Below are 22,066 nucleotides of genomic sequence, written 5' to 3'. Positions count from 1 at the left end.
ACAAAAATGGGTTGGAAAAACAAACTGAAATTTTGAGGAGGGTGCAAATCGAATGTTTGAGGGGGGGGGGGTGCAAATCAAAAGTTCGAGGGGGGGGGGGGGGTGTGCAAATTGCAAATCGAAAGTTTGTCCCCTGGCGCCGGGAAGGGTCGCTACGCCTCTGGCTTTTAATGATGACGTTTTGTCACGAAGAGGAGGGGGTAGGTAAAAAATATTTTAAAAGCTTGACGTCATTTATGGAATTACTTTTACACTACACTGCCACTCAGATACCCAAATCAACTAACAAAAAATAAAACATTTGAAATTATGTTGAATTTTTTGTACATGGTGAATATGACTATCATCAAGAACTATCCTGTAACGAATGTGTCCCAACTCCAAAAAAAAACATTGCACGTTACAAGTTTGGGAAGACTCCAGCCCATCCAGCCCCCCCCCCCCTTATTCCGCAACAGCCAGTGTTATGTGCGGTTAGATGAACAAGATTTTGGATCAGGCAAGGACATTCAGAACAGTTTCTTTCAGAAATTTGTCGGGGAGGGGGATTAAAATTAATTTTCGAGGTGGGGGGGGGGGTGGCACAGACGCTTGAATATGCTATTCTCTACGCGTTATATTTACTGTTCATTTTGTGCGGCGAGGAAAGCATTAGACATGCTGGAGGGGGAGGGGGGGCTGCGAAGGAATGCCTAAAAGAAACTCAGAACCAGAGCATCCAGTCCAGTCCTGACCCTTACGTGGCCTCCATGACGTCCTTATTGGGCAGCTCAATCCACATGACACCCGGCGGGTTCCCGAAAGATCTTCTCCGGCGCGCCTGCCTCTTGACCGGGGTCGTCTTGGTAACCGTGGAGATGTTCCGGAAGATGGCGTCGATGCGGCTGCCGTCCAGACAGATGCTCCCCCAGTCCTCGTTCATCCCCAGCCGGCACGCCATCTTCCACCGTCTGAACCACGTCACGGCGCTGCAGTGCCGGTCTGCCGGCGGGGGAAGGGAGACAATAAACGGGAGGCGGCTGGAGTTGTTTCCCTTGGTGCTGCCCTTCTTAGTACTGGCGATGTCTCTCTGAATATGACGTCAAATAAAATACATTATGTAATAACTAGCTTTATAATGCACAAAAACAAATTTTAATTTTTTTTATTATTTCTATAACTACTTCATAAACGGGTCTGTTTCAGATAATATTTATCTAAAGAGGATTCTTCCAGGGGCGGGGGGGGGGGGGGTGGAAGCGCACTATACATTTCAGGGAGGAAGAGGAGACGGACACTGATTAAAGTTTATCATTTCTATGTAATTATTTTTTTCTCTTGCGTTCGTAAGTAGGTTGGGGGGGGGGCTGTGGACATGCTCCGGGGCGCCGTTGCCCCCTCCCCCGGAGAGATGCCTGAAAGAAACGGGTTGCTAAGTTTCTGTTCTATCACGTGGTACAACCAATCAATCTGAAAACAAAACACAAAAACAAAATGCACAGCTGACCTTATTGGCGGGCCTGATGTGTGGACCGTTCTGCTTGTCCACCGTGTTGGGCAGCCCCGCGGTCCCCTTGTCCAGCACCCCCGTGCCGAACGGCGACTGGTTGGGAGGGTGCTCGTCCAGAAAGCTTAATGGCACGTCGTCGTCTTTAGTCTGGGGGGTGGGGGGAGATTATGAGAAAAATTAATAGGAAGATGTTGTATTTAGTCAGGGGGGGGGAGATTATGAGAAAAATTAATAGGAAGATGTTGTATTTAGTCGGGGGGGGGGGGGGAGATTATGAGAAAAATTAATAGGAAGATGTTGTATTTAGTCAGGGGGGGGGGGGAGATTATGAGAAAAATTAATAGGAAGATGTTGTATTTAGTCAGGGGGGGGGGAGATTATGAGAAAAATTAATAGGAAGATGTTGTATTTAGTCGGGGGGGGGGGGAGATTATGAGAAAAATTAATAGGAAGATGTTGTATTTAGTCGGGGGGGGGGGGGAGATTATGAGAAAAATTAATGGGATGTCATCATCTTTAGTCTGGGGGGGGGGAGATTATGAGAAAAATTAATGGGATGTCGTCGTCCTTGGTCTGGGGGGGGGGGAGATTATGAGAAAAATTAATGGCACGTCGTCGTCTTTAGTCTGGGGGGGGGGAGATTATGAGAAAAATTAATGGGATGTCGTCGTCTTTAGTCTGGGGGGGGGGAGATTATGAGAAAAATTAATGGCACGTCGTCGTCTTTAGTCTGGGGGGGGGGGAGATTATGAGAAAAATTAATGGGATGTCGTCGTCTTTAGTCTGGGGGGGTGGGGAGGGGGGATTATGAGAAAAATTAATGTGCTGTCGTCTATAGTCTGGGGCGGGTGGGGAGGGGGGATTATGAGAAAAATTAATGTGCTGTCGTCTATAGTCTGGGGCGGGTGGGGAGGGGGGATTATGAGAAAAATTAATGGGATGTCGTCGTCTTTAGTCTGGGGGGGTGGGGAGGGGGGATTATGAGAAAAATTAATGTGCTGTCGTCTATAGTCTGGGGCGGGTGGGGAGGGGGGATTATGAGAAAAATTAATGTGCTGTCGTCTATAGTCTGGGGCGGGTGGGGAGGGGGGATTATGAGAAAAATTAATGTGCTGTCGTCTATAGTCTGGGGCGGGTGGGGAGGGGGGATTATGAGAAAAATTAATGTGCTGTCGTCTATAGTCTGGGGCGGGTGGGGAGGGGGGATTATGAGAAAAATTAATGTGCTGTCGTCTATAGTCTGGGGCGGGTGGGGAGGGGGGATTATGAGAAAAATTAATGTGCTGTCGTCTATAGTCTGGGGCGGGTGGGGAGGGGAGATTATGAGAAATATTAATGGGATCTCATCGTCTTTAGTCTGGGGGGGGGGGAGATTATGAGAAAAATTAATGGGATGTCATCGTCTTTAGTCTGGGGGGGATGGGAGATTATGAGAAAAATTTAATAGGATGACCTTGTATTTAGTCTGGAGGGTGGGGGAGATTATGAGAAAAATTTAATAGGATGACCTTGTATTTAGTCTGGGGGGTGGGGGAGATATTGAGAAAAATGAATGAGATGTCATCGTCTTTAGTCTGGGGGGGGGGGGTATATGAGAAAAATTAATAGGACGACGTTGTTGTATTTAGTAGGGGGTGGGGGGTCGATTATCAGAAAAATTAATGGGATGTCGTCGTCTTTAGTCTGAAAAGATATTGAACATATTGGTAGAGGAAAATCCAGCAGTCCACAATTTGAGCCGACAAGCGCTGAGAATTGTAAGCAAGCAAGAGATGACTACATGTACCACGACACATGGTCACGTGGAATAAATGCGTATTACCAAAACCAAAAACAGAGGGGGAAAAAAGGCACCAAGGAGATTGATCTAGAAGCAGCTTGGAATGCAGTTCAGCAGACAAGTCTTAGCGGGAAAAGATGGAGAAGCAGGTCAATGACCTCGGAGAATTTTTGGAGCAGAGGAGATGGATGTATAGATACAATCGAAAGACAGAAATCCAAAAAAAAAAAACACATGGAAAAAAGCCTTGAAGACTAAGCACAATATAATGTCGAAGAAATAGAAAAACAAGAATAAAAAAAAACACTGGGAATGGTGTTAGTGGGATAAAGTCATTCGTAAAAATTCAAGGGAAATAATCAAGGGGAAACATCAAGGGGAAACATCAAGGGGAAATAATGAAATGGGATATTAATAAATAAAATAAATGAACAAATGAACAGTTTTAATATATTATGTACAGATTAGAACTGAATTATATACAGATTAAAAATTGGGTTATACGCATGTTAAAATGGAGTTTTGTACAGGTTAAAATGTATATTATTTACGGGGAAAAAACTGAGTTATGTACACGTTAAAAATTCAAAATAGTATTATATTATAAATGTAAACTTAATATATATGTTTTGCTTAAAGTTACAGAGAATGGTTATGTAGTAGTGCCTAAATAATTTGAAATTTGGGTTAGGTACCATTTAAAAAGCAAAAATTATCTACAGGTGATGGCGGCTACTCACGATGATCTCGTAGGTGTGCGGGCTTTTGTCCGAGTGGTTGTGGTACACCTGTAACAGACGTATCTCGTATGACGTCACTGGACCATAGTCGAACATGACCGGGTAGATTTCAACGGTGATGGTGGTGGCTGTGGACTACGGGAATCACGTGACACTTCGTTATAAGTGTGGGAAGCAGCTTTGTTGTGTTCGTGGATTTTTGTGTCAGCGTTTAATGTTTTCTACAACTTGGTACAGAGAAGCGCCTTTTTCATCAACCTATTATCGCTGTTTTGTTTTGTTTTTGTTTGTTTTTGTTGTTTGTTTTTTTTAAGCTGAAGAAACTGCGGTGTTAAAAAAATTATTTTGACTATTTAAATTTAGCTATAAATAAATGAAAATGTTTTATTTCTGCATATACTGACCTGACCATACAAATAGGCGTTACGGATAAGAAAGGATTACACTCACAAATAGAAGGTAAGGATAAGTCAAGATTACACCCACTGATAGGCTGGACTAATAAGTAACGATTACATCCACAAATAGACGGTAAGGATAAGTCAAGATTACACCATCAAATAGGCGGGACTTACTTTCGCAATGATGGGGGTTCGGGGTTTGGGCGGGGTCAAACCCTCGGTCCACATGCGGGCAGAGAGCGGCTGGCCAAACTGACCAGTGTCCTTCATGATGCTCAGGGAGACCAGGTACTGGGTGTAGGGGTGAAGGCCGCACTGCACGTGCTCAGTGTTGGACTTGCCCACCACGGCCCTGATTGGCTTGTTCAAGTCGTCGTTGTAGGTCATGTCGATCTGGACAGAGGGCGGGGGTTGGGGAGGGGGGGGGGGCATTTGGTGGGAATCATACTGTCACATCGCTACATTTCTTGTCACAATGTCCACTCATCACCCTACCGTGACAATGTTCATCCACCCCCACCTGACTCACCAACCTGTCAATGACTTACCCACCTGTCAATGTCCAATGACTCACCCACCTGTCAATGTCCAATGACTCACCCACCTGTCAATGTCCAATGACTCACCCACCTGTCAATGACCAGTGACTCACCCACCTGTCAATGTCCAATGACTCACCCACCTGTCAATGTCCAATGACTCACCCACCTGTCAATGTCCAATGACTCACCCACCTGTCAATGACCAGTGACTCACCCACCTGTCAATGTCCAATGACTCACCCACCTGTCAATGTCCAATGACTCACCCACCTGTCAATGTCCAATGACTCACCCACCTGTCAATGTCCAATGACTCACCCACCTGTCAATGTCCAATGACTCACCCACCTGTCAATGTCCAATGACTCACCCACCTGTCAATGACCAGTGACTCAACCTACTATCATAATGTCCAATGACTCACCCACCTGTCAATGTCCAATGACTCACCCACCTGTCAATGTCCAATGACTCACCCACCTGTCAATGTCCAATGACTCACCCACCTGTCAATGACCAGTGACTCAACCTACTATCATAATGTCCAGGGACTCACCCAACTGCCACAATATCTAACCACTACCCTCCTGTCACAATATCCGCTCACGTCACCAGCCCTGCCACCCCCCCCCCACCCTACCTACCACATACGAATGGACCGACTCGATGTTCTGTCTAGGGGGCGCCCACTGCAGCCCTGTCACCCCCCACCCTACCTACCACATACGAATGAACCGACTCGATGTTCTGTCTATGGGGCGCCCACTGCAGCCCTGCCACCCCCCTACCCTACCTACCACATACGAATGAACCGACTCGATGTTCTGTCTAGGGGGCGCCCACTGCAGCCCTGTCACCCCCCTACCCTACCTACCACATACGAATGGACCGACTCGATGTTCTGTCTAGGGGGCGCCCACTGCAGCACTATCACCCCCCCCCACCCTACCTACCACATACGAATGGACCGACTCAATGTTCTGTCTAGGGGGCGCCCACTGCAGCCCTGTCACCCCCCACCCTACCTACCACATACGAATGAACCGACTCGATGTTCTGTCTAGGGGGCGCCCACTGCAGCCCTGTCACCCCCCCCCCCCACACCCTACCTACCACATACGAATGGACCGACTCGATGTTCTGTCTAGGGGGCACCCACTGCAGCCCTGTCACCCCCCCCCACCCTACCTACCACATACGAATGGACCGACTCGATGTTCTGTCTAGGGGGCGCCCACTGCAACCCAATACAAGTTGTGTTGGCCAACGTCTGGCGCATGGCCAGCACGGATGGCCGAACCTCTCCCCTGGTCCTCACGTACAGCTGTTTGCTCCAGTCTCCCCAGCCGGCCCCGTTCCTTGCTCGAACCTGTCGACACAGCAGGGTTCACATATCTATTTATCTATATATCTATATATCTATACATCTATACATCTATACATCTATACATCTATATATCTATACATCTATATATCTATATATCTATATATCTATATCTATATCTATATCTATATCTATATCTATATCTATATCTATATCTATATCTATATCTATATATATATATATATATATATATATATATATATATATATATATATATATATATATATATATATATATATACTTGCACTGCGTGGGAGGCAACGGAAATCAACTTTCGGTTTGATAAGCGCGTGTTCTAGCACTCAACCCCTGCTTCACGTGCATCACTCACACATGACCTATAACCTGTATGACGTAAAACAAAATGGCGACTGACCTTGATGTAGTAGCTCGTGTCCGGGGTGAGTCCGCCGATGACGTAATCCGTCCCGTTGACCACGGTGAATAAATTCGCCATGGAGAACTTGCCACCTGTGATCTAAGGTGACAGACAGGTGTTTGGTTGGCATGGCAGAGATGGATGTGTGGTGGACGTGTGGTGGACGTGTGGTGGACGTGTGGTGGACGTGTGGTGGGTGTGTGGTGGTGGAGGTGTGGTGGACGTGTGGTGGACGTGTGGTGGGTGTGTGGTGGTGGACGTGTGGTGGACGGGTGGTGGGTGTGTGGTGGTGGACGTGTGGTGGACGTGTGGTTGGTGTGTGGTGGTGGACGTGTGGTAGGGGTGTGGTAGAGGTGTGGTGGTGGACGTGTGGTGGACGTGCGGTGGACGTGTGGTGGTGTGGTGGTAGTGTGGTGGTGGACGTGTGATGGAGGTGTGGTGGACGTGTGGTGGACGTGTGGTGGACGTGTGGTGGAAGTGTGGTGGACGTGTGGTAGAAGGGTGGTGGAACTGTGGTGGAGGTGTGGTGGACGTGTGGTGGACGTGTGGTGGACGTGTGGTGCACTTATGGTGGACGATAAAAGGTCGCGATACTCACAAACATCACTACAAACATACACAAGCACGTCACCTGGATGTTATACTCATCAATCTGACCATTGGGCAAGACGGGCGACACGATGATGATCCCAACAGAGATGTCGTCGTATGTGAAGTTGTACACCATAGGCTGGCCGGCGGCTGCGGAGGGAGAGGGTGAGTAACGCACGTGCACAAGAGGGGCAGCACTAGACGTTAAAGACAAGAGACATAATGTAATACAGAATGTACACATACAGTAGAGGGACAGCACTAGACGTTAAAGACAAGCGACAGAATGTAATACAGAATGTACACATACAGTAGAGGGACAGCACTAGACGTTAAAGACACGAGACAGAATGTAATACAGAATGTACGCATACAGTAGAGGGACAGCACTAGACGTTAAAGACAAGCGACAGAATGTAATACAGAATGTACACATACAGTAGAGGGACAGCACTAGACGTTAAAGACACGAGACAGAATGTAATACAGAATGTACACATACAGTAGAGGGACAGCACTAGACGTTAAAGACAAGAGACAGAATGTAATACAGAATGTAATACAGAATGTACACATACAGTAGAGGGACAGCACTAGACGTTAAAGACAAGCGACAGAATGTACACATACAGAATGTACACATACAGTAGAGGGACAGCACTAGACGTTAAAGACAAGCGACAGAATGTACACATACAGAATGTACACATACAGTAGAGGGACAGCACTAGACGTTAAAGACAAGCGACAGAATGTACACATACAGAATGTACACATACAGTAGAGGGACAGCACTAGACGTTAAAGACAAGCGACAGAATGTAATACAGAATGTACACATACAGTTAAGACACTAGCCCTCAATAATATCTTTGTCTATGTCAACTTGCCTAAATAGAACGGCCAGTGGAAAATGTTTACAGGGGGGGGGGGGGGATTTTGAATGTAATCAACTCACGCCCTTGGCTGGTGTCAAAGTCGAAGAAATCGCTGAAAGGGCCTTCACCTTCAGTGTTGACGTAGCGGACCCGGATGTGGTATTTGGTGTAGGCTGTGAGGCCAGTTAGCAGGACAAAGTCCACTTTGGTGGTCACAGGCAGAGTGCTAGGCAGAGGACGTGGATACAGCATTAGGTCGTGGATACAGCATTAGGTCAAGTGGATACAGCATTCGGTCAAGTGGATACAGCATTAGGTCAAGTGGATACAGCATTAGGTATACGTGGATACAGCTTTGGGTCAAGTGGATACAGCTTTAGGTCAAGTGGATACAGCATTAGGTCAAGTGGATACAGCATTAGGTCAAGTGGATACAGCATTCGGTCAAGTGGATACAGCATTAGGTCAAGTGGATACAGCATTAGGTCAAGTGGATACAGCATTAGGTATACGTGGATACAGCTTTGGGTAAGGTGGATACAGCTTTAGGTCAAGTGGATACAGCATTAGGTCAAGTGGATACAGCATTAGGTCAAGTGGATACAACATTAGCTGTAAGTGGATACAGCATATATATGTACATGAATACAGCATTAGGTGTACATGGATACAGCATTAGGTGTACATGGATACAGCATTAGGTTACGTGGATACAGCATTAGGTTACGTGGATACAGCATTAGGTCAAGTGGATACAGCATTAGGTCAAGTGGATACAGCATTAGGTGTACATGGATACAGTATTAGCTGTAAGTGGATACGGAATTAAGGCCAAGTTAATACAGCACGACAGCTAACCCGAAGATCTCGAGTTCGAATCCCGGACTAGTCCTTAGAACGGCCCTGAGTCCACCCAGCTATGATTGGAATATGGATCACATTAGTGAAAGTAGCGTACGACTCAAGGTCACGTAGTGTACTCAGGTCAGGAGGATGTATGGCTCAAGGTCATGTAGTGTACTCACCTACTGGGGTTCGCCAAGGTGCCATACTCCACGTCATACCGGGTGAGTAGCCCGCCCCTCTGTTCACAGGCCGGCGGCATCCAGGTCAACTGAGCTGTTTCCGGCTGCAGGGAAACCGGCTTTATTCCGGTCACTTTGCCGGTCGGAACTGGTGACAATTTATTGTATTTTATTGCTCTGATTTATTTCTCTGTTTGGGGTACATTATGACCATTACAACTTGTTGATTAATTAACTAACTGTGATTCATTGTTTATATTTATATCTCAATATTTTTGCATTTTTTTAATTTGCAATGTACCAATACTTGCCTGACCATTGCAGTTTCCATTTATTGATCGTTGATTGAATAATAGGCGCCCGACTCTCAAATGTGGTATCGCAACTGTTGTACCTGTTTGCTAACCTGACTTCATCATTACCACTAACCTGTCTCATGTGTCACCCCTCACCTGTCTCATGTGTGAACACTAACTGTCTCATGTGTCACCACTTCACCTGTCTCATGTGTCACCACTCACCTGTCTCATGTGTCACCACTCACCTGTCTCATGTGTCACCACTCACCTGTCTCATGTGTCACCCCTCACCTGTCTCGTGTGTCGCCCCTCACCTGTCTCATGTGTCACCCTTAACCTTTCTCGTGTGTCACCACTAACCTGTCTCATGTGTCACCACTCACCTGTCTCATGTGTCACCCCTCACCTGTCTCATGTGTGAACACTAACCTGTCTCATGTGTCACCACTTCACCTGTCTCATGTGTTACCCCTCACCTGTCTCATGTGTCACCACTCACCTGTCTCATGTGTCACCCCTCACCTGTCTCATGAGTCACCCTTCACCTGTCTCGTTTGTCACCCCTCATCTCTCTCATGTGTCACTACTCACGTGTCACCACTCACCTGTCTCGTGTATCACCACTCACCTGTCTCGTGTGTCACCACTCACCTGTCTCATGTGTCACCACTCACGTGTCACCACTCACCTGTCTCATGTGTGACAACCGTCTGTGTGATCTGATCAGCTGTGTTGTCATCTCTCACACCCTTTAACGTGATAAACAAAGTGGACCAGGTTCGAATCCCAACCAGCTCGTAAGATCGAATTCTCTCCGCCAAAGGAATCTCCTAAAATGTATATGAAAGGATAGTGTGATCAGCACTATGCTCGGCAGCTTTTAATTACAGACGTCAATTGGACTGGTGCGAGCAGTGTTTCGTCCAGACTTTTTTCTCCGGGGGGGGGGGGGGCACTTAAGATTTTCGGAGGGCGGTCAACATTTATCGGGGGGGGGGGGGGAAATAGTAAAAGTGCATGTTTACTATATAAATTCCATCTCGTTCGGGGGGGGGGGGGGGCGGTAGACTTTCTTCAAGGGGGGGGGGGGGTTCTGCCACCACCCCCACCACCCGAAGAGATGCCTGGAAGAAACTCTGGGTGTGAGGGATCTGAACTCGAGACCTTCGGTGTTTGGCGAATGAGTCGGGCACAATCTGTCTTTAAGATCTCTGATGTAGCACTCGAATACCATATAATTCGTTGAATTTGGAAAACATGGCTCAGATGTACTTCAGGTCTTTTAGACTTCTTTCGGCACGTTCCTGAATCCTTATACACAATCGCTACATTCTCCGTGTTCTGGTCTATAGATGGGACAAGAAAGGCGGCTGGACATTGTGCTGACCACACAATCCCTACATTCGCCGTGTTCTGATGTCTAAAGAAGGGACAAGAAAGACGGCTGGACATTGTGCTGACCACACAATCCCTACATTCGCCGTGTTATGATGTCTAAAGAAGGGACAAGAAAGACGGCTGGACATTGTGCTGACCACACAATCCCTACATTCCCCGTGTTCTGATGTCTAAAGATGGGACAAGAAAGACGGGTGGACGTGCTGACCACACAATCCCTACATTCGCCGTGTTATGATGTCTAAAGATGGGGCAAGTCGAATAAAAAAACACGGTCCAAATATTCATGTGTTCTTGTGATCACAGGATCAAGACCAGCCAAAGAACACGAGCTATTTGATTCAATCAAGGCAAGCAGAGGAGATGTAGAGCAGAGTACAGAGCTGGTCAGATGGAGCTAGTCACACTACACCTGTATGTCCAGGTTAGTCACTCTACACCTGTCTCTCCAGGTTAGTCACACTACACCTGTCTCTCCAGGTTAGTCACACTACACCTGTCTCTCTAGGTTAGTCACACTACACCTGTCTCTCCAGGTTAGTCACACTACACATGTATGTCCAGGTTAGTCACTCTACACCTGTCTCTCCAGGTTAGTCACACTAATCCTGTCTCTCCAGGTTAGTCACACTACACATGTATGTCCAGGTTAGTCACTCTACACCTGTCTCTCCAGGTTAGTCACACTAATCCTGTCTCTCCAGGTTAGTCACACTACACCTGTATGTCCAGGTTAGTCACACTACACCTGTATGTCCAGGTTAGTCACACTACACCTGTATGTCCAGGTTAGTCACACTACACCTGTCTCTCCGGGTTAGTCACACTACACCTGTATGTCCAGGTTAGTCACACTACACCTGTATGTCCAGGTTAGTCACACTACACCTGTCTGTCCAGGTTAGTCACACTACACCTGTCTGTCCAGGTTAGTCACACTACACCTGTCTGTCACTCTACCCACCTGTCTGTCACTCTACCCACCTGTCTGTCACTCTACCCACCTGTCTGTCACTCTACCCACCTGTCTGTCACTCTACCCACCTGTCGGTCACTCTACCCACCTGTCTGTCACTCTACCTACCTGTCTGTCACTCTACCCACCTGGCTGTCACTCTACCCACCTGTCTGTCTAGGCTGGTCACAGTGGCACAGTCTCCGATGCGTGAGTACTCTGTGACCAGCGTGTAGGTGATCTTGTCGTCCAGGTAGATGTCCTGCACGTCCCACGTGACCAGCACGTGACCTTTAAGCTTCTTTTTCGTGGCCGTTAAAAACGTGAAAATCTTTTCACCTGTGGTCAGAGAAATGACGGGACCAGAGAGTGTTGGAGTCATGGTCTGTGGAAGTGTTGGAGTGATGGTCTGTGGGTGTGTTGGAGTCATGGTCTGTGGGTGTGTCGGAGTGATGGTCTGTGGGAGTGTTGGAGTCATGGTCTGTGGGTGTGTTGGAGTTTTGGTCTGTGGGAGTGTTGGAGTCATAGTCAATGGGAGTGTTGGAGTCATGGTCTGTGGGTGTGTTGGAGTGATGGTCTGTGGGTGTGTTGGAGTGATGGTCTATAGGGAGTGTTGGAGTCATGGTCTGTGGGTGTGTTGGAGTCATGGTCTGTGGGTGTGTTGGAGTCATGGTCTATAGGGAGTGTTGGAGTCATGGTCTGTGGTTGTGTTGGAGTGATGGTCTGTGGAAGTGTTGGAGTCATGGTATGTGGGTGTGTTGGAGTGTTGGAGTGATGGTCTGTGGGTGTGTTGGAGTGTTGGAGTGATGGTCTGTGGGTGTGTTGGAGTGATGGTCTGTGGGTGTGTTGGAGTCATGGTCTGTGGGTGTGTTGGAGTGTTGGAGTGATGGTCTGTGGGTGTGTTGGAGTGTTGGAGTCATGGTCTGTGGGTGTGTTGGAGTGTTGGAGTGATGGTCTGTGGGTGTGTTGGAGTGATGGTCTGTGGGTGTGTTAGAGTGTTGGAGTGATGGTCTGTGGGTGTGTTGGAGTCATGGTCTGTTGGACTGTTGGAGTGATGGTCAATGGGAGTGATAGGAGTGATGGTCAATGGGAGTGTTGGAGTCATGGTCAATGGGTGTGTTGGAATCATGGTCTGTTGGACTGTTGGGAGTAATGATAGTTCATGGGATGGATGGTAGTTTTATTCACATTTTAACAGTCATTATATCCTCCTTACCCTTGACTGGAGTCTGTACATCTGGTTGTCCCCCAGCACCTGGCTGTACTACAGCATCAGGTTGTCCTCCAGCACCAGGTTGTTGTCCACCATCAGGTTGTCCTCCAGCTGGTTGTCCACCAGCACCTGGTTGTTGTCCAGCACCAGGTTGTCCTCCAGCTGGTTGTCCACCAGCACCTGGTTGTTGTCCAGCACCTGATTGTCCAGCACCTGGTTGTCCAGCACCTGGTTGTACTACAGCACCAGGTTGTCCAGCACCTGGTTGTCCAGCACCTGGTTGTCCAGCACCAGGTTGTCCAGCACCTGGTTGTCCAGCACCTGGTTGTCCAGCACCTGGTTGTCCAGCACCTGGTTGTCCAGCACCTGGTTGTCCAGCACCTGGTTGTCCAGCACCAGGTTGTCCAGCACCTGGTTGTCCAGCACCTGGTTGTCCAGCACCAGGTTGTCCAGCACCTGGTTGTACTACAGCACCTGGTTGTTGTCCAGCACCTGGTTGTCCAGCACCTGGTTGTACTACAGCACCTGGTTGTCCAGCACCTGGTTGTCCAGCACCTGGTTGTCCAGCACCAGGTTGTCCAGCACCTGGTTGTCCAGCACCTGGTTGTCCAGCACCTGGTTGTCCAGCACCTGGTTGTCCAGCACCTGGTTGTCCAGCACCTGGTTGTCCAGCACCAGGTTGTCCAGCACCTGGTTGTACTACGGCACCTGGTTGTCCAGCACCTGGTTGTCCAGCACCTGGTTGTCCAGCACCTGGTTGTCCAGCACCTGGTTGTCCAGCACCTGGTTGTACTACAGCACCTGGTTGTCCAGCACCTGGTTGTACTACAGCACCAGGTTGTCCAGCACCTGGTTGTACTACAGCACCTGGTTGTCCAGCACCTGGTTGTCCAGCACCTGGTTGTCCTACACCACCTGGTTGTTGCTGGTTGTTAGTTCCATCTGCAAAAGTAGGAAAACCATGGTGTACACATGCGGGTGAGTGGTGATGCGGAATGCACCGGGTGTCACCATACAAGGCCGGTGACACCAAAGCAAAATATAGCCTTTTTAATTAAAACGGCTGCTTTTATCCGATTAGCTTAATAGCCTATTCAACATCTACACATCATTAGTAACAGGTCGACACCATTCACGATAGGGGTGACACCAGATTGTTAATAGTTTTAGTATATATCCCATGTAAGCGTTGGCGGGGACGGTGTCACCCTGGGTCACCACTCGCGGTGTCTCCCATCCTGGTGACGCCAATGGCTGTACACACTACATTGTGCTGTACACACTACATTGTGCTGTACATACTACATTGTGCTGTACACACTACATTGTGCTGTACACACTACATTGTGCTGTACACACTACATTGTGATGTACACACTACATTGTGCTGTACACACTACATTGTGCTGTACACACTACATTGTGCTGTACATACTACATTGTGCTGTACACACTACATTGTGCTGTACACACTACATTGTGCTGTACACACTACATTGTGCTGTACATACTACATTGTGCTGTACACACTACATTGTGCTGTACACACTACATTGTGCTGTACACACTACATTGTGTACACCTTTAAGAAAGAATCGCCGAGTCTACCAACTTGGGTAAAATAACACCTGTTTTACATACTTCCGATAGGGTTAATCCTTGACTTAACCTCAACTTTAGCCCTGATCCTGGCTGTATTTGGGTAGTAATACCACCAGGATAGGGGGATATACGATACGATACTAGAATTTCCCTACTAGCTTTCTAAAATCAGGGTTATCCCTGAAAGGTGCGCTTTTGGGGTTACCCGGTGCCTATGGTATATAGCAGTCTCAAAACCTGGTAAGTTTTATCAAAAGATGGATATTGGTGAGATGGAAGGCCTACAACAAAAGCTGAAGCCCCAGCTGCAAACATCCATACAATCGGCCAGTTTCTTGACTTGAACAACATATACCATACAAAATTTACAACATATAAAGTAAAGATGTTAACTCTTTAAAAAAATAAAACAATTGGGGAGAGGGGGAGGGTTAAGCCCACCAACCCCCACTCCACCCCAACCCACCCCCTAGTGCTGATTATGCCCGGCACATATTATACTTATTTATACAGCGAGCGTTAGACGCGGCTTAGGAGTAGCGTGAATTTAGTGTTAGGTTTTAGTTTGTATGTGACCAGCGCTGAGATGGTTTGGACATGGGGCACAATCAAATGGCCAGTCCAAGACAATCATGTAGTGTGCCATGTGGGGGGGGGGGGGGCGATAAAGGCCATTGTCGACACTCGATTTAGGATATCAAGGAATTGAGTGGGTGGCTACAGATGAGCTAGAAAGATGGCAAAAAAAATTATCAAAAGTCAAAATCGATTACCCCACCCCACCCCCCCCCCCTCCCCTCACCCAAATCCCCGGGGTTATGAGATTGATTGATGACTAGAACAGCTCTCTCGTACTTTTTAGCCTACTCTGACTAAAAACTTGAGGGGTCTGGGGGACGGTCATGCACACAGTAGATAAAAGAAAGTATTTACCAATCAATAAGAAAATAATGTGGATGAGTAAAAGTAAGCGCATTTTAAAATGTAAACATGTTCCCCAAACATGGATGAGGGTGCAGAACGTCACTTCCCGTGACGCTAACCCTATAAAAAGTAGAACTTTTGTTTTTAACTATACGAGAAACAAAATTCTTCTCAGGGGAGGTAAGTATGTTAGTCTGAGTAGGATAACTTTAGTCTGGGATTGTCTTTATATTTGGGGGTGGTATGAGAAGTTTTATGTTGTTTTATATGGGAAAGGGTGTGAAATGCATTATTTTGTTTTATATGGGATAGGTTGTGTAATTATCATTTCATTATTTTGTGTTATGTGGGATAGGGTGTGTAATGTATCATTTTATTATTTTATATGGGGGATTGTGTAAGGTTTATCTTATATTTATTTTTTGTTATATGCAGGGCCGGCGCCAGGTTATTTAGCGCCCTAGGCAAAAACTTATTACAACGCCCCTCACCGCAATTTTTTTCGGGCCCCCCATATATATATATATATATATATATATATATATATATATATATATATATATATATATATATATATATATATATATATATATATATATATATATATATATATATATATACATATTCATATAAAATGTTCGAAATTAAAAGATTTACATTAATAAATACAATATCTTATTATATTAACAGAGGCCTGGCTAGGGAGGGCGGATGGAGTGGCCGCTACAGCCGCCGACCCAAAGGGGCGCTAATATTACATAAATAGATAGACAGCTACTAATATAAAAAGCTAATTACTGACTTATATACAGTCGAAATTAAGAAAGTGGACTGCTACTTAGCATTACGGTCTTATTTATTTGTTTTCTACATAAATTGTGTGACACCAAAATAAAAGGCAAAGTGTGTGGTAATAAACGCCCCGACCTTTTCCCGACCTTTTCAACAACGCGAATAACTATAAATAGGTCTAATTTGTGGAGGGATTGCAAAATTGATAGTTCGTCCAATCCACCGAAATAGATCGCTACGCTTTTGTATATCACCATTTTATATAATATAAAGTTATTAATTATTACTTTTAATAATGGCGATGACACATTTTTGCACACCCCCCCCCTATGGATAGCGCCCTAGGCGACCGCCTAATTCGCCTTATAAGTAGCTCCAGCCCAGGTTATTTAGGATAGGGTGTGTATGGTTGTCAGATTATTTATGCCTTTATTATAGGATGTGTGGTTGTCCTTTCATTATCTTGTGGTGCTATAAGCGTAAGGGTGCGTGGTGTATACATTAGCTGCATATAGTTGGGGGAGAAATAGTATTTACCTCACCCCCACCCCCCGGGCTTTAGTTCCATATATATATATATATATATATATATATATATATATATATGTTAGATAAACAAAATAATTATTATATAATTGTTAACAAAATTAAATACATTTTAAAAAGATATGTAATATTTTATTTTAACCTCCCCTCCCCCACCCGCATGTATGTACCCTCACCCGCATGTATGTACCCTCACCCGCATGTATGTACCCCCACCCGCATGTATGTACCCTCACCCGCATGTATGTACCCCCACCCCCATGTATGTACCCCCACCCGCATGTATGTACCCCCACCCGCATGTATGTACCCTCACCCCATGTATGTACCCCCACCCGCATGTATGTACCCTCACCCCATGTATGTACCCCCACCCGCATGTATGTACCCCCACCCCCATGCATGTACCCCCACCCGCATGTATGTACCCTCACCCGCATGTATGTACCCCCACCCGCATGTATGTACCCCCACCCGCATGTATGTACCCCCACCCGCATGTATGTACCCCCACCCCCATGTATGTACCCCCACCCGCATGTATGTACCCTCACCCCATGTATATACCCCCACCCCCATGCATGTACCCCCACCCGCATGTATGTACCCCCACCCGCATGTATGTACCCCCACCCCCATGCATGTACCCCCACCCGCATGTATGTACCCTCACCCGCATGTATGTACCCCCACCCGCATGTATGTACCCCCACCCGCATGTATATACCCCCACCCCCATGCATGTATTCCCACCCGCATGTATGTACCCTCACCCCATGTATGTACCCCCACCCGCATGTATGTACCCCCACCCCCATGTATGTACCCTCACCCGCATGTATATACCCCCACCCCCATGCATGTACCCCCACCCGCATGTATATACCCCCACCCCCATGCATGTACCCCCACCGGCATGTATGTACCCCCACCCCCATGTATGTACCCCCACCCGCATGTATGTACCCCCACCCGCATGTATGTACCCTCACCCCCATGTATGTACCCCCACCCCCATGTATGTACCCCCACCCCCATGCATGTACCCCCACCCGCATGTATGTACCCCCACCCCCATGTATGTACCCCCACCCGCATGTATATACCCTCACCCCCATGCATGTACCCCCACCCGCATGTATGTACCCCCACCCGCATGTATGTACCCCCACCCGCATGTATATACCCCCACCCCCATGTATGTACCCCCACCCGCATGTATGTACCCCCACCCCCATGTATGTACCCCCACCCGCATGTATATACCCCCACCCCCATGCATGTACCCCCACCCGCATGTATGTACCCTCACCCCCATGCATGTACCCCCACCCGCATGTATGTACCCCCACCCGCATGTATGTACCCCCACCCGCATGTATATACCCCCACCCCCATGCATGTACCCCCACCCGCATGTATGTACCCCCACCCGCATGTATGTACCCCCACCCGCATGTATATACCCTCACCCCCATGTATGTACCCCCACCCGCATGTATGTACCCTCACCCGCATGTATGTACCCCCACCCGCATGTATGTACCCCCACCCGCATGTATGTACCCCCACCCGCATGTATGTACCCTCACCCCATGTATGTACCCCCACCCGCATGTATGTACCCTCACCCCATGTATGTACCCCCCACCCCCATGCATGTACCCCCACCCGCATGTATGTACCCCCACCCGCATGTATGTACCCCCCACCCGCATGTATGTACCCCCACCCCCATGCATGTAACCCCACCCGCATGTATATACCCCACCCGCATGTATGTACCCCCACCCGCATGTATATACCCCACCCCCATGCATGTACCCCCACCCGCATGTATATACCCCCACCCCCATGCATGTACCCCCACCCGCATGTATGTACCCTCACCCCATGTATGTACCCCCACCCGCATGTATGTACCCCCACCCGCATGTATGTACCCCCACCCGCATGTATATACCCCCACCCCCATGCATGTACCCCCACCCGCATGTATGTACCCTCACCCCATGTATGTACCCCCACCCGCATGTATGTACCCCCACCCGCATGTATGTACCCCCACCCGCATGTATGTACCCTCACCCGCATGTATGTACCCCCACCCGCATGTATGTACCCCCACCCGCATGTATGTACCCCCACCCGCATGTATGTACCCCCACCCGCATGTATGTACCCCCACCCGCATGTATATACCCCCACCCCCATGCATGTACCCCCACCCGCATGTATGTACCCTCACCCCATGTATGTACCCCCACCCGCATGTATGTACCCTCACCCCATGTATGTACCCCCACCCCCATGCATGTACCCCCACCCGCATGTATGTACCCCCACCCGCATGTATGTACCCCCACCCGCATGTATGTACCCCCACCCCCATGTATGTACCCCCACCCGCATGTATGTACCTTCACCCCATGTATATACCCCCACCCCCATGCATGTACCCCCACCCGCATGTATGTACCCCCACCCGCATGTATGTACCCCCACCCGCATGTATGTACCCTCACCCCATGTATGTACCCCCACCCGCATGTATGTACCCTCACCCCATGTATGTACCCCCACCCCCATGCATGTACCCCCACCCGCATGTATGTACCCCCACCCGCATGTATGTACCCCCACCCGCATGTATGTACCCCCACCCCCATGTATGTACCCCCACCCGCATGTATGTACCCTCACCCCATGTATGTACCCCCACCCCCATGCATGTACCCCCACCCGCATGTATGTACCCCCACCCGCATGTATGTACCCCCACCCGCATGTATGTACCCCCACCCCCATGTATGTACCCCCACCCGCATGTATGTACCTTCACCCCATGTATATACCCCCACCCCCATGCATGTACCCCCACCCGCATGTATGTACCCCCACCCGCATGTATGTACCCCCACCCCCATGTATGTACCCCCACCCCCATGCATGTACCCCCACCCGCATGTATGTACCCTCACCCCATGTATGTACCCCCACCCGCATGTATGTACCCTCACCCGCATGTATGTACCCCCACCCGCATGTATGTACCCCCACCCGCATGTATGTACCCCCACCCGCATGTATGTACCCCCACCCCCATGTATGTACCCCCACCCCCATGTATGTACCCCCACCCGCATGTATGTACCCCCACCCGCATGTATGTACCCCCACCCCCATGTATGTACACCCACCCCCATGTATGTACACCCACCCCCATCACTCGCTCACAAAACTCTACCCCTTTTTTTCCCTGTCGCATGTATTTAAAACGCACTAAAATCTGTCACCTATTCCCCACTCCCATCTTATTCCCTGGGCGGTATCACACTACATATTTGTTAGGATTTACTTTCTTTCCTAATCAAATCAGAAAGACGTTTTGTTTTTGGTTTCTTTTTGTTTTACTTTTTTTTTTTTTCATGTTTTTTTTTTTTTTTTTTTTTTTTATTTTTTTTTTTTTATTTTTTTTTTTTTTTAGCTGACCCGTGGCTTTTTTTTTTTTAATTAGAAGTAGTTTACAACTTAAATTCTGGATCACGGGGCATAAAGACCTCGCGGGGACCAGGAAAATGCGCCACTATTTATAACCACACAAAAAAGTCGGTGAATGTAGTCGCCTCGTTATGTAAACATCTTTCACGCGCTCGCGCCGTGCAGACGTGACGTTACGGCGTCGTCTAGTCACACACAACACAGCCTCGATGTGGTGAAAACATTTTTGTTCTACTTCTGTTTTTAAAGAGGTAACCGATTACCAACTGTATGCTAGGAAGGAAAATACAGGTTGGTGAAAACCTAAAAAGAAACAAGTAAGAATAGGTTGCAGATAGCACGCATCTGACGTGTGCCTCTCTGCACTGACCCCATTAAAAAAAAAACCCGCTGTAAACTGTGTTTACAACACTGTTCTTGAGGGTGCACGAGATTACGTCCCCCTTATCAGACGATAAATCTAGTACCGTAAATCCTTCAAAAGTATGAACAAAATGTAAATGTAGATAAATTGTTTTTAAGTAACATAAATATTAGTTTTAGATATTTCTGTCCTTTCTACTGGCTTGATTGGGGGGGGGGAGCTATATGTTTTTAACTATTAAATTGGGAAAAGTTATAAATTTTCCAACACATTTTTTTAGTCTGTAAATTTTCTGTTCTAATTTTTTGTTAGAATTGTGGGTTCTAATTTCTTATGATAATTTTCGGGTATAATTACTGCATCTTCTAGTTTTCGTGACAAATTTAATACAGTTCATTTTGTTTTTTTTGGTTGTTGTTTTTTTTTTTTTTTTGGTTGTTTTTAAACGTCCGCTCTAAAAGATAGTGTTAGGGGGTCGTCCATAAATGACGTCCCACTCGTAGGGGGGAGGGGGGGCTGGGGGGGGGTCGTAATTTTGTGACGGTGTGTGATGAGGGGGAGGGGGGGGGGTGTTTAGATGGTGCGACGTCACACTTTTTCATTATAAAAAAAGCAATATTAGAAAACTAATTTTAGACGTTTTAGAAAGCTGTTTTGATAAATTGCAATAGGAATTGATTAAAAGACTGTATTTTGACAGAGTTCAGACAAGATTTTGGAAAAATATAGATGTTTTCAGAATAATTCAACTGCAATTTTGAGGGGGGGGGGTGTAGGCTGATGTGTTACGTCATTTATAGAGGGGGGGGGGTCTGGCTTTTGTGACGATGTGTGACGGAGGGGAGGGGGGAGGTAAAAATTCGTCAAAAAAGCATGACGTCATTTATGGATGACCCTTACACCGTTTAGGGCTAGGATTGGGTCGAGAGTTAGGTTAGCGACACAAAATAACTAATATACAGCTCGAGGGTTAGGATTAGGCCTAGGGTTAAGTCGGAGGTTAGTGTAGCGACACCAGCTTAGATAAGCCTACAGCTCGAGGTTGAGCACAATGTAGGTAATCATTTTAAAGTTTTTAATTAATTGATTAATTCATAGCAAGCTACCGCATTAGATGTAGAGTGGGTCAAGCAAACAACATATGGCTTTAAAAAAAAGTACCATTAATCTCCATTTGTTTTTATTTTTGTAAACAAAACATATCAAGACTTATCTAAACCAGTAGCGTCACTGGATGGGGGGGGGGGGGGTGATTTCAGTGTT

The 22,066-nt window shown here is 47.3% G+C and overlaps 2 protein-coding genes across 2 annotated transcripts in view; both read right to left on the bottom strand.

Annotated features, from left to right (window-relative positions):
• The window catches only part of LOC131931096 (uncharacterized), a 31,228-nt gene extending 25,583 nt beyond the window's left edge, over positions 1-5,645 (bottom strand). The window contains exons 1-5 of the mRNA XM_059287805.1: positions 5,597-5,645; positions 4,585-4,803; positions 4,010-4,144; positions 1,487-1,636; positions 741-1,069 (exon numbers count right to left, since the gene is read on the bottom strand). Of these exons, the coding sequence (XP_059143788.1) occupies positions 741-1,069; positions 1,487-1,636; positions 4,010-4,144; positions 4,585-4,797 (827 nt within the window). The 5' untranslated portion in view covers positions 4,798-4,803; positions 5,597-5,645. The remainder of the gene's footprint in view (positions 1-740; positions 1,070-1,486; positions 1,637-4,009; positions 4,145-4,584; positions 4,804-5,596) is intronic.
• A 451-nt stretch (positions 5,646-6,096) lies between these two features.
• LOC131931094 (calcium-binding protein P) lies at positions 6,097-14,016 on the bottom strand (the record flags this gene model as incomplete). The annotated part of the gene is made up of 8 exons (XM_059287798.1): positions 6,097-6,321; positions 6,713-6,814; positions 7,347-7,456; positions 8,265-8,410; positions 9,210-9,357; positions 10,197-10,338; positions 12,031-12,200; positions 13,078-14,016. Coding segments are annotated over 8 exons (1,982 nt in total), but the record flags the coding sequence as incomplete, so codon positions are not given.
• Positions 14,017-22,066: the final 8,050 nt, after the last annotated feature.

The sequence above is a fragment of the Physella acuta genome, unplaced genomic scaffold (assembly GCF_028476545.2).
Source record: "Physella acuta isolate Inbredline_101_S28 unplaced genomic scaffold, ASM2847654v3 ptg001890l, whole genome shotgun sequence".
NCBI lineage: Eukaryota > Metazoa > Mollusca > Gastropoda > Physidae > Physella > Physella acuta.
The sequence above is the reverse complement of the archived record's forward strand: the minus strand, read 5'-3'. Positions and strand labels throughout refer to the sequence as shown.